Below are 11,947 nucleotides of genomic sequence, written 5' to 3' on the forward strand. Positions count from 1 at the left end.
TGTGTTTGTGAAGACCTAGGAGAGGAGTTTGAGGGCTCCAAACACAATAGCGTATGAGGAGGTGGAAACGTGCACCTCCCTGGTTTGAGTCACACGTTGGATATGTGTCCTGAATTATCACACTGTCCCTGAGAACGCGCAGTTATCATGAGTCGATCTCTAAGGAGAGCAGCGGCTCGCAGAGAGGAGTGGCAGGTGTGGGGAGAGGCCCTGGAGCCGGCAGCCTGGGGCCTCCACCCCGGCCAGCTGTGCTCTGGCTGCATAGTGCTGACCTCCCCCGCCACTGCCTGGCCAGCCACAGGTGGCCCAGTACACACTGCGCGGCCCTGCCAGGCTGCAGAGAATGCAGTGAGCATTTTGGCAGATACACACGCAGCTCCCAGAACAGCGCTGGCCACCATGGGTGATACATGGCACCTTAGGATATTAATAAGCAGGTCTCACTGGACACTCACCCAGGACCTGTGACATAACACGACGGAGCACATCGCTGTCCGGCTGTGTGGCAGGTGTTTTCATGGGGCGGGGGTTGTTGGCGGGTGCAGCTGCTGACCTGCCTCCAGATTGGCACAGCAGGCCGGTGCTGACCCTCACGTCCCCTTCCTCCTCTTCCTGCGTCCACCAGCCTCCGGGCAAACCTTACTTGGCTGCTTGTGCCAGGCTGAGAGGAGTGGGCAGAAGGCTGCAGTGACCCAGAGTCACAGGCCTCTTCCTCCAGTGGCTCTGCCTGCTAAACGGTGGGTGGCAAAGGAGGCCAAGCCCGAGTGGCAGCTGCTCTGCCCGGGCAGCGGGTTAATGGGCAGCCTCAGGCTGGGCTGTCCTGTGTACCTTCCTGCCTGGGCAGCCTGGCTATCCCCTCTGGCCTCCTCCTGCCCCCTCTGTCTCCCTTTCTCAGCCTGGGGAATGTCCTTGTGACATCTCTGGGCCTGCTGGAGTGACAGGGAATTCCGTCACACTCCCCCCCCCGCCCAGCACCTACTCTGCAGGGCAGAGAAAGGAGACAGATGGGAGCAGCAGGCGGTGGTGGGGCTGGCTGTGCGCGAGGTCCTCGTCCCCTCTGGATCAGCATTCTTAGCTGCAAGGCTGGGGGCTGCCTGGAGCCTCTGGGGTTCTTTGCCCAGGGATGCCCCACGGCCTGACCGTCCTGACCCTTTCTGGGAGCGGGTCCTGAGGAAGCCCAGCCTGAGTGGGAGACCTCGTTCCTGCTGAGTGGACTCCAGGGCACATCCTGGCTCTGAGGACCCAGCGGCCCCCATCCCACCTCTCCACGCCTTTCTCCTCTGCAGGACGCTCCTCCCGGTTGCCCAGATGACCTCCTGCTAAGAGACTACTTCCGAACAGCCAATAATTTTGAGGCCATCAGAAGCCTGCCGGGACCACCTGCCAGGAAGGAAGGGGCCAAGATGCCCGTCAGCCATGTGGCCCCAATCAAGATGGCCATTGGCACCCCCGAGGGGAAGCAGCCGAAGCCTGGACATTACATGAAGCCAAACTTCAGGCCAGCTGAGGCGGAAGCCCCGGCCAGTACACCCCCCAGACAGGCCCAGCCTCCCCAGAGCCTGTCCCTGGGCAGACCCCGGCAGGCCGCTGCATCCTGCACCTCCCACACATCTGCCAGCCGGAGTGCGTCCCTGAGCCGCGCCTTCAGCTTGGCCTCAGCTGACCTTCTGCGGGCCAGCGGGCCAGAGGCCTGCAAGCCAGAGTCCCCTCAGAAGGCGGGGGGTCTTGAGGCCTCGGGGGGCAGAGAGACAGGCAGCCACAGCCTGCACAGCCCCGCACCCCCCAGCTCCCACAGCCTGGCGCGGGAGCGGACCCCACTGCAGGTCTCAGGCCCCCGTAGCCGGCCACTGGACATGAGGCGCTTCTCACTGGCTCCTCCAAAGGAGGAGAGGCTGGTCCCCCTGCAGCAGTCCGCCACAGCGCCAGCCATTGCCATGGGAGGTGGCAGTGGCAGTAGCTCCCAGCTGCAGCACTTCTCACCTGTTGCCACCCCAACTGCCAGGACCAAACCCAAAATGTCCCCCCATTCAGGGGAGGTGGCCACCATCGCCCCTGTCCGGGCAGGGCTCAGCGGCTCAGAGGGAGATGGGGTTCCAGGGCAGGGCTATAATGAGGGGCTCCCAGCCAAGAGCCCTGGGAGGTCCCCTGACTCAGCTCCTCACGGCAGCCGGGGCCCCGAGGACCTCAGTCGAGGGGGCAGCTCCAGGAGTGCACCGGCATCCCCGGAGCCGGGCGGGGACCCACAGACGGTGTGGTATGAGTACGGCTGCGTGTGACTGGTCTGGTGGGCCAACAGCTCCCGAACCTCAGACTGCTGAGGCGCCTTCTGATCCCGAGGCCGTTCTCCTGGCTGCCTGCGGTGCTGGGAGAGGGTGGAGGAGGAAGGGGTCCCCACGCCATTGTCCCGTTTGTTTCCTGAACACTGTGCCAAGCCCCAAGGGGATGACCGCCAGGTATGTAACGCGTCTTCTATACCTGGAGCTTCCTGCCGGCTGCTGGTGGCTTTTGAACAGATCCACTTAGCATGGGGGCCACTTAGAAAGCAGTGACAAATCCGACCTGGCCCAGAGCAGACACTAAACCGACCTGGCCCAGAGCAGACACTATTCAAGTGGACCCTGGTAGAACACTCGTGTGCAAACCATTGACTTCCGTTAAAAAATGTGCATGTGCGCATGCACACACACAGCAGGCTCACAGGCTAATCCCTGGTGGGTCTGGAAACGACTCCCCAAGGCCATTGGATCCTGGGAACAGCCCAGACTGGTCAAGTACAAGGACCTGGAGGGCTTCGGGCGGAACCCAGAGGCAGCTAAAGCTGGGAGGGAGCACTGCCGTCCTGCCCCTGGGGTCCAGCATTTCCTTTGCCCCAGGGCCATGCCCTCAGGTCTGGTTGTGCGGGGCCTGGGCATTTGTTCCCTCCTCCAGTTGGTTCTGGGGTTCCCAGGCCACCCAGGGACCAGCCTTCCTAGCTCAATTTCTACAAACACTGGATCTGCTGGGCCTGGGCCATGGGTGCAGAGATGCCCCGGCCCTGTCCCAGGAGCGAGCGTAGGGGCGGGGGAGGCCTGTGCACAGAGGTGCCTGCTTGGCTTGTGGTATGGCTGCAGCACCCGGCTTCCCCCATCTCAGGTGGGATGTTGATTTCTGGATAATTTTTGGGGGGGGGTTAAAAACCAAATTTCTTTTAATATATATGTACACGCTCGTGAAATATATATACTTTGGGGGGATCTATTTATGTTCCTTTGGGAGTCATTCCTTCAGGAATCGTACCTGCTGCTTCGTGTATTTGGTCAGATTCCTGACGCATTTAGTTTTCCTATTGTAAAGGTGCTTTTCCTGGGATGGGCTAAACCTATTGACTTTTTAAAAAAAGATTTTCCCCCGTTTTGATTCAATGTGCTGAGAAAGAAATGGGGAGACTTTTGAATGTTAACAGGATCCACTGTGGGAATGTTTCCGGTGGCGTGTTAAAGAGCCATCATTCTGGAACACAGGACAGGGTTGTAATAAAGCAGAACAGAACAGAAGCGAGTCCTGGTCTCTTCTGCACGGCTCTCATCCTCTCAGCTGCTTGCCGCCCTCATCTGCTACCTCTTTCCTGCTGCCACTGTCCACTGCTTGAGCAGGGCCCTGGGTCCTCCCTCGGCTTCTCTTCCACGCACCCCACAGGACACCAGCAGGTGTTGGCCTCCAGCCCCGGCCTCTCCTGAACTTGAGGCCTGAAGTCACTACCTGCCTGACTACTGGCTTCCTCAGCTAACACCCACCCCCATGGTCCCTCATTCTTTGACACAACCTGTCCCATCCTGGACCCAGGGATTTGTCTGGAACCTGCCAACTGCTTTTGTCCCAGGTCACAACCTCCAACCCTGGGACTGACCTTAACCTGTCAGCCTAGCCTTCTCTGGTGGCAGTTCGGGGAGGCCAGCAAGGAAAGGTCCGGACCCCAACCGTCCTACATCAAGCAGGAAGTGAGCCCCGTGGGCTCTGTGCGCCAGCTGCCATCTTCCAGTCTTGTGTGCTCGGGGAGAGGGCTCCTGCTAAGGTCACCTGTGTCACCAGTCCCAAGGCGCTCCTCAGTCGTGGTTGTTCGCCTCGGGTGGCCTTTCTGGAGCGGTTCCCTCCCTCGGCAGGCACACCCAGGCCTCTGCAGACCCGGTCCTCAGAGCGGCTCACCTCAGGCACACCCTGCCTGCTCGTCACTCCCTGTCCCCGACAAGCTCCTGCACACACGCGGTTCTAATTACCAGCTACTTCCAGAAGGCTCCAGATCCACGTGTCCAACTTGAATGTCCCAAACGCACCTCAGATGTCCAACACCCAACTCACACCCAGCCCACCTCTCGCCTGCCCCAGTAAACACCCAGAGGATGCTGACCCCTGCTCACTCTTCCCGTGTCCTATCCTGTGACCATCGACCATGGGCAGTCCCAAGGGCAGCACCCTGGGGTCCAGTGGCAGGGGGGAGTCCCAGGTCAGGGATTTTCTTTCTTTTTTTTTGGTGAGTGTGTGTGGGGTGCTGGGGATTGAACCCAGGGCCTTGCTCATGCAAGGGAAGCACTCTACCAACTGAGCTCCATCCCCAGCGCCCCAGATCTTGGATTTTGCCTTTGTATATTTGTAGACAACCTCCAGATGCTTCTGACATGACTGGGGCTCCAACATGAATGAATGCTCGTTGGTGTTTTCTGTGTTAACCAGATGAGGGGGACACCTCAGAGGCCTGTGTCAGACTTCATGGGCTGATGATATGCGTGACCTTGTGGAATCAGTTTATGAATGTGGGATGAATTTCCTCAGTTTTTCATGCTGTTCCCACTGTGATGGCCTCACATGTAGAATGCGTCAACCTAAGATTAAAACAGAATTCACCAAAGTGTCCACCCAACACACTTTTTAATTTAACATTTTTTTCCAGAGTAAGTCTAGAGATGCAAAAGCATTAACTGCGCCCCAGATGTAACATTGGCCCGTTTCTGTGGTGTAAATATTCTCACCGTGGCTGATGTCAAGCTGCCATTACAAAGTCACTAAACATGGGCTGGGAAGGGGTGCGCGGCACACCCCACTGTATAGCCTCACCACCACCCAAATACAGGTATGAATAACCTCGAAGGCGGAGGAGCTGGCAAAATAATTAGGAGGTAGTGAATTTTTTATTACTTTTGCTTCTGATATTTAGTTGTGGGTTAATCGAAGTCCGCTTTTCGTAATGGCTGTTTAACAACCGGCTTGCAGAATTGCTGGAATTCACCAGTCTGCCCTCACACGCCAGAATAGGCCAGCTCTGGCCCACCGTGAGGGGCACCACCTCCAAGAGGTGGCCAAAGACGGAGGGACAGGAAAGCCGGAGGAGCAAGCAGAGAAGCCGGGCTGGGCACCGAGGGTTGGCGGCTGTTCCCTGGTTTCCTTCCCATTTCTCCAGACCTAGAGGACACCAGAGAGGGATGGAACGAAGGGACCAGATTTGAAGTGCCTAGTGACGTGGGCCCTGCAGTGGGCACAAGGCAGAACAGTGGGCCTCCTCCAAGCTCAGCCGCCTTCTAGCTCGGCCCTGGAAGAGCCCTGAGAGGCATGGTCTTCTACCCGGGGCACACAGAACGGTCACTTGGGCCCATCTGGATCCTGGAAACTGCCCTCTACCCTCCCACCTTGCCCTTCCCCAGGGAGCAGTGTGGCTGGCGGGGAGGGGGAGCCGTCACCTCTCACTCTGTAGTGGTTAATGGTCTCCACAGCCAGAAGCCGGCCAGAGCCGGGTGGGTGTGCCCTGGCAGGACCTGCTGGGTGCCTGGGGAGGCAGGGGACACGTAGGGCTGGTGGCCTGTGGGTCTAGCCCAGAGATTAAATCCAGGTGTCTCTGCTCAGTCTGGGAGCTGGCAGAGCGGCGCCTGGTCCTGATCTCTCCACCCCCAGAGACCACAAAAGCACAGGGAAAGGGCTTCCCAGTCTTGGAATGTTCTGGGCCTGTCCAAGCTTCCGACACGAGGACCATGACTCTCATGAACCCTTCTGGAAGCCACACAGTCCCCAGGCCATTGTGGGGTGGGGACTGCCCTGCCTGCTTTTGTGTCCACGGGACCTGCTTTCCTATGAGTCTGCGCGGCCTCCGCCAGAGGAGCCTGGGCCTCCTACAGGGCAGGCCTGACCAAAGCCAGCCGCTCGGGTCACTGGAGCCAGCATCCAGGCGGCAGCCCGTACTGACTGGGCGAGAGAGCCCCCCGGGCAGTTCCCAGAGGGCCACCCCAGCAGGGAGGGACGCAGGAGGCTGGCGCAAGGGGACACGTGACCTTGGGCAGGACACCTGAGCTCGGGCATCACTGGCTCCTCGGCCTCTCCTGCAGCTAAAATCCAACTCCAGTCTCAGGAATAAAGAAAGGCCTCTGGGAGGGAGTGGAGGAGAGGGGCCCAGAGGCAGGCCCTGTCACTCTAGGATCCAGTTGATGGGACCGGCCACCCAGAGGTGTGTCAGGAGGTCTTGGATTGGGGGACTGTAGTCAGAGGGACCTTGGCTCAGGCTTCCTCGGTGGGGGACAGATCTCAGAAGTCCCACACTGTCCAGGCCCTGGGCACATGTCCTGACCCTCCTAGCTGCGGTTAAAGTGCAGGGTCCTGCCCTGGGGGAGCAGCCAGTAGCACCTGGGACAGCTGGGGAAGTGCCACCCCGCCCTGGCCCAGGGATTGGGGAGGAAGGTGGCAGGAGCATTTGCTGGGTGCCGAGAGCTGGTGCCTCTCTCGCAGTATCACATTTAACTCTCCATTTCTCCTCCGTCAATTTCCTCTTTTTTGTTGTTCATTCATTCAAATGTGTCCTCTGCTGGGTTTTGTCCTGGGGGTGGGTCTCGGGGTAGGTTGCTGGGAGCTGGTCCCTGCCAGCTCATACCCTGCAGGGGAAACAGGCTGCTGTAGTTCCTGCCCCCAAATGATCAGAATCAAACACAGGGACCCCAGGAATACACCCTGAACCCAAGAGAAATCCCCACGCCCTCCACTCACCCCCCAACAATGCAAGGGCCCCTTCTGTATGCACAGCCCAGTGTACACTAGTCACTGCAGGGACTCCCAGGGCACCTTCTAGTCTCCTTGCAGGTTTCAGTTTAGAAGTGCCTCTTCCGAGCAGGCTGCCCTGACTGCCCCTCCAGATTCCTGCCTTTGTACCCTGGCCTCCCGTGGCAAGGCCCTCCCGCCTATGAGCCTCTAGTTATGGTAGTTATCAGAACGTTGTCACCGCTGTCTTAATCCTAGATTTTCCTTCTAAATCTCTCAAAAACCTCCATCACTCAAGTTCCATTTCTATTATGTACATAATGTTTTCCTTTGAATATTTTACTTTGGAAACTGGATTATTGCAGAACATCTATTCTGGGAATAGAAACTTGCAATTCAGGACTGGCCCTCACTATTTTTAGATTCCCTGTTCTCCTCAAGGGCCTCCAGGGCAGAGTATATCACTCCCCAGGCCCCTTGGCACATCTCACATAGACCCCAGGGTCCCCACCTGAGGACACAGAGGAGCTGGGGCCTCATATTCTAAAACCCACTCCAGTCTGCTCCAGTCTGCAGGGAATCTCGCCCCTCAGCCACTCTCCCTCTGATCCCCCACTAGGACCAGCAGGTGTTGGGCTGAGATGCCGCGGTGGTGGGGGTGGGTGGCCGCTAAAGGAGGGGTCAGTCCCCACTGCTGAGGACTTGAGTCTCTTCATTTTCAACTGGACCTCAGGCCACATCCAGGACAAGGGGAGAAAAAAATATATTTATTTTTAAAAAGAAATTGTATTCCACTTGAAACTGAGTACCCCTCCACAAAAGGAAGGTAATTAGACAAAAACAAAGAAAGCCAAGCCGTGCTCTTGAACCTCACCACCTGCTGCCTGTGGAACACGCCCAGGTCCTAGCACGCACCCCCCACAGGGCAGCCAAGCTATTCTCCCAAAAGACCGGAGCAGGGCTCCTGTGGTTCTCTATGAAGGCTCCTGGCCCTAAAGTCTCGAAAAGTTCCTCTTTGCCAAATACCCCTCCAGTCCATCCCTGTCCCCTCCAGCCTCCACACACCAAAGTCAGGAGCCCCAGTGGAGGCTCATCTTACATAGCAGATTGAAGAAAATCAATCACCATTTCCTTGCTGGGGCAGGCGTAGTTCTACGAGTTTTAGACTTAGGAACTCAACTAGTGCAACAGCCCTGTGAGGTACCGTTGTTACCCCCATTTTACACATAAGAAAACAGAGGCACAGAAGGGTCATGTAACATGCCCAAGGTCACACAGCCAATAAGTAAGTGGAGGAGCCAGGATTTCATCCATTCTCCATAAGCAGAGAATCAAGGCAGAGGCTGGCCAGAGTGTCTGACTGGCCCAGCCTCCTTCAGCCAGCAAAGCCTCCTGTGTGCCTTCCCTGCCTAACCTGCCCTCTCAGCACCTGCTAGGTGGAGCTCCTGGTTTCCAAGTAACCAAATTTTATGAGAGTACCTTTACATTTGACTCTTACACTGATCTTCATATTAAACCCATTTTACAGAAGAAACTGAGACCCGGGGAAGCTACACAACTTTCACAGCCAGAAAGCAACAGACTGGGGCTCTGAGCCCAGGAGTTCAGATGCTAAACTCCCCTGCCTTTCCCTTTCCCAAGCCAACAGCCTGAGAAGACCCAGCCTGAAGGCTTCCTCGAGTCCTGAGTCCAGCCAGGACGTGACACTGGCTCCCCGGCCCTCCAGATGTGCCTGCTCATGCTTCCCCTGGGCTTGAGCCGTCTCCCCCACAGGCCATGAGTTTTCCTGCCTTTGGGTGTCCCCATTAGTCACAGTCTGTCTGAGAGCCCTCAGATTATCTGAGTGAGAACAGAAACAACTTGTGGTGTTGGCCAGGTCGCCCGATTAATCAGCTCAGGCCGGAGCCTGCCAGAGTGTGGTCAATGCCAGAAATGATTATTCTCAGAACCACAGCCTCCTGCTGCCTGCAGCTGTCCCGGGAGGACCTGACTCAGCAAGGGAGATTCCCAGAAGGGGAGCTGCCCACCTGTGTGAGCACTGGGGTGCTCTGTCCTAGGAAGCTCACAGTGACAAGGGGCAAGGGCAGGGGCAACCAGCAAGAGGGGGCTTGGGCTGAGCAGGGACACATGAGCTGGCACTGGAGTCGGGGAGGAAGTAGGGACTCATTCTGTTGTTTGGAGGATAGAGAAGAGGTTTCCTCTGAGGCTGGCCAGCTGTGCTCACTGGAAGAAAGGACTGGAAAAACAGTGGTTTTTTTTAAGGTAGCTAAATCTGTGCACATCCCCAGGTCCTCACTGGTTCCTGCATTGCCATGAGTTTGCAGCACAGGGGCATCTAGTGCATCTGCTTCTCTCGTGCGTCATTCTTGGCAGGAAGCAGGGACTTGACACACGAACGGGGCCAATGTGGATGGCCAGCTCCCGGGACTAGCTGTGTGGGGAGCTATGGTTAGTCCTGGGCCTGCAGGAGGAAGGGAGAGAGGAGTCGCGGAGAGACACTCGGAAGGAGCTGACGTCTCCAGCAAAGGGCGGCAGCTAACCCAAAGCCACCCTGGCCGAGGGACTCACTCCTCCTGGGTCCCTGTTCTCCTCCCATCTCCCGCTGACCCACGTCAGCACAAGCCAGAGAGCAGGGAGCCGAGGGGATGTCAGGCAAATAAAAAGTAGACAGCACAGTCCTGGCCTGGGGCAGGAGCCTCCTTCAACCTTCCTGTGGCTGCCAATTCTGCAGGTTGTCACCAAATTGGACACCTGGGACATGCAGCGAAGGAGTTGTCCTCAGGTTCTGCCTTTAGGTAAAATGCCAAGACAAAAAGCCCACAGGAGACTGGGAATGAAGTGGAGGCCAACGTCACTGACACCAGGAGTGGAGAATTTCTGACCATGTCTCTGGAACCCAGCCCAGAGCCAGGGAGGATTTCTGTGGGCGAGAAAGATGGTTATTAGCGCAGCATTTCAAATCAGCATTCCAAGCGCATGGGCCATAATTTACCTTTCTCCAGGCCCAGGAATGTTCTGGAACGCATGCTTCCTTTTCACTTAGTGAGCTGTTTCTTGTTTATAAGGACGGCGAATGCCAGGTTCCATTTACAAAACAACAAATTCTGCTGTTCCTGCCAGGACGGGTGGACGTCTTGACACCAAGTACCAGAGCGAAGCCCAGCCAAAAGAAAGAGCAGGCAGGGCCGTGTATTTCTTCGCCTTTCCAAATCTAGCATTTTCTTAGGGACAGAGTGGTCAGAAGTGCCAAGCTTGATTTCCAGCAGCCAGTTCCATATCTTTGAGGAACTGGAAATAAGAGTCATGCTGTTCTGTCTCTGAAAAGTGAAGCATGAATCAAAAGGGACCTTATTTTAAGCGTACTTAGGCAGCAAAAGGGGCTGGTTGCGTTTGGACATGTATAAACAGAGATCTTGGAGCAGAGAAAGAGAGGCAGGGAAACAGGCCACCGCGTCCGCCATGCTGTGCCATCTCTCATGGCCGCTATTCTGTAGATGATGGGGCAGGAGTCATGCAGCGTGGTCTTCTAAGGGTTTACCTTGTCATAATGTTTCCACAGTCATGTGCAGGGCCCCTGAGAGTCAGAATCCTGAATCAGGCAGCTGACAAGAGGGGACAGGACCTGCAGGGACAGGACCAGGCAGAAGCTGAAAACTGCAAGAAGCAGCTTCAGGATCCGAATCTCCAGCCAAAAGAAGGAGCAGGCAGGGCCATGTATTTCTTCGCCTATCCAAATCTAGCATTTTCTTAGGGACAGAGTGGTCAGAAGTGCCAGAAGTGTCATCTAGTGTCAGAAGCAGACGCACTGGATGCCCCTGTGCTTCAAACTCACGTCAATGCAGGAACCAGTGAGGACCTGGGAATGTGCACAGATTTAGCTACCTTAAAAAAGGTAGAAGTGCCAAGCTTGATTTCCCTTGGGAACAGAGTGGCCTTAGGGGATTCACAGAATCTGTGTCCTGATCTGTGAAATGGAGAATAAAACTGCTTCTTGCTGGGATGGAAGGAGGTCCTGCATAATGCTAAGGCTGTATTAGGGGTTCAAGACCTAAAAGGGTATTTGGAGAACGTAATTCCAAAAATAACATCAGTGATAACAGCTAACCCCTACTGACCCCTGGTGTGTGCTGGGCATTGAGCTAAGGGCTTTACCTAGTTTAACTCATGTAATCACCCGAGCCCCCTTTTCAAATAGTGTTCTTATTTCACAAAGAAATGGGCACACAGAGGCAAAGAGACCTGCTCAAGGTCTTCCTGCCAGTCAGTAGTGGAGCTGGGATTCAATTTCAGACACTGATCTTCCAAGCCAAGCTCTTAACTACATTCAGCGTGGCAATTTTTTTTAAAGCAGACAGATATTTTCAGGCATGAATAGTTAATCCAAAAAAACCCCACTTGCGAAGATTTTGTAAGAAGGAGATTTCAAAATGGGGACCAGAAGAGAAGGCCGATCCAACCTCTGAAGGTGCCTGTTGAGAGACCGCTGGCTGGTGCCCAGCAGGAAAAGCAGAACCTCCTTGCTCTCCATCTGGGCTACTCTTCCTCCCCTCCCCCTCCTGCTCCCGCTGCCTCCTCCAGCTAGGGGACCTCCTGCCCTCTAATGCATGGCTACCAGATCTACTGGGAGACTACCTAGAGGCCAGGTCAACACCCTGAGCCACAGGGGGGCCAGCAGAAGGTAAGACTCTGCCTGGTCCAGCTCCCTGGGCCCCTCCAGCCTGCACTTGCATTCACTGTCCATCTCACCCAGCCATCTGTCCTCAGACCAACCCACAAGCTCCTGCAGACTCTGCAGTGACCAATTCCAGACATTCATTTCACAAACAGGAATGGGGTGCCCTGCTGGGGCACTGGGCCCAGAGCAAGGGCCTTACAGACAGAGAGCCGTGTGCCAACAATCCCAGCACAGAACCCTGGGAAGGGCGCCATTGGGAGTCCAGTGCGGCTCAGCTCACAT

The 11,947-nt window shown here is 56.2% G+C and overlaps 1 protein-coding gene across 5 annotated transcripts in view; it reads left to right on the forward strand.

Moving 5' to 3' along the window:
• Positions 1 to 3,533, forward strand: part of Ccdc88c (coiled-coil domain containing 88C) — a 114,102-nt gene extending 110,569 nt beyond the window's left edge. For all 5 annotated transcript variants that reach the window (XM_046440644.1, XM_058577684.1, XM_058577685.1 and 2 more), the window contains one exon: positions 1,287 to 3,533. In XM_046440644.1, the coding sequence (XP_046296600.1) occupies positions 1,287 to 2,276 (990 nt within the window). In that variant the 3' untranslated portion in view covers positions 2,277 to 3,533. The remainder of the gene's footprint in view (positions 1 to 1,286) is intronic.
• The last annotated feature ends 8,414 nt before the right edge of the window (positions 3,534 to 11,947 follow it).

This window comes from Marmota monax, unplaced genomic scaffold, assembly GCF_021218885.2.
Source record: "Marmota monax isolate L192 unplaced genomic scaffold, Marmota_monax_Labrador192_F-V1.1 WCK01_AAM20220418_F8-fsc00017, whole genome shotgun sequence".
NCBI lineage: Eukaryota > Metazoa > Chordata > Mammalia > Rodentia > Sciuridae > Marmota > Marmota monax.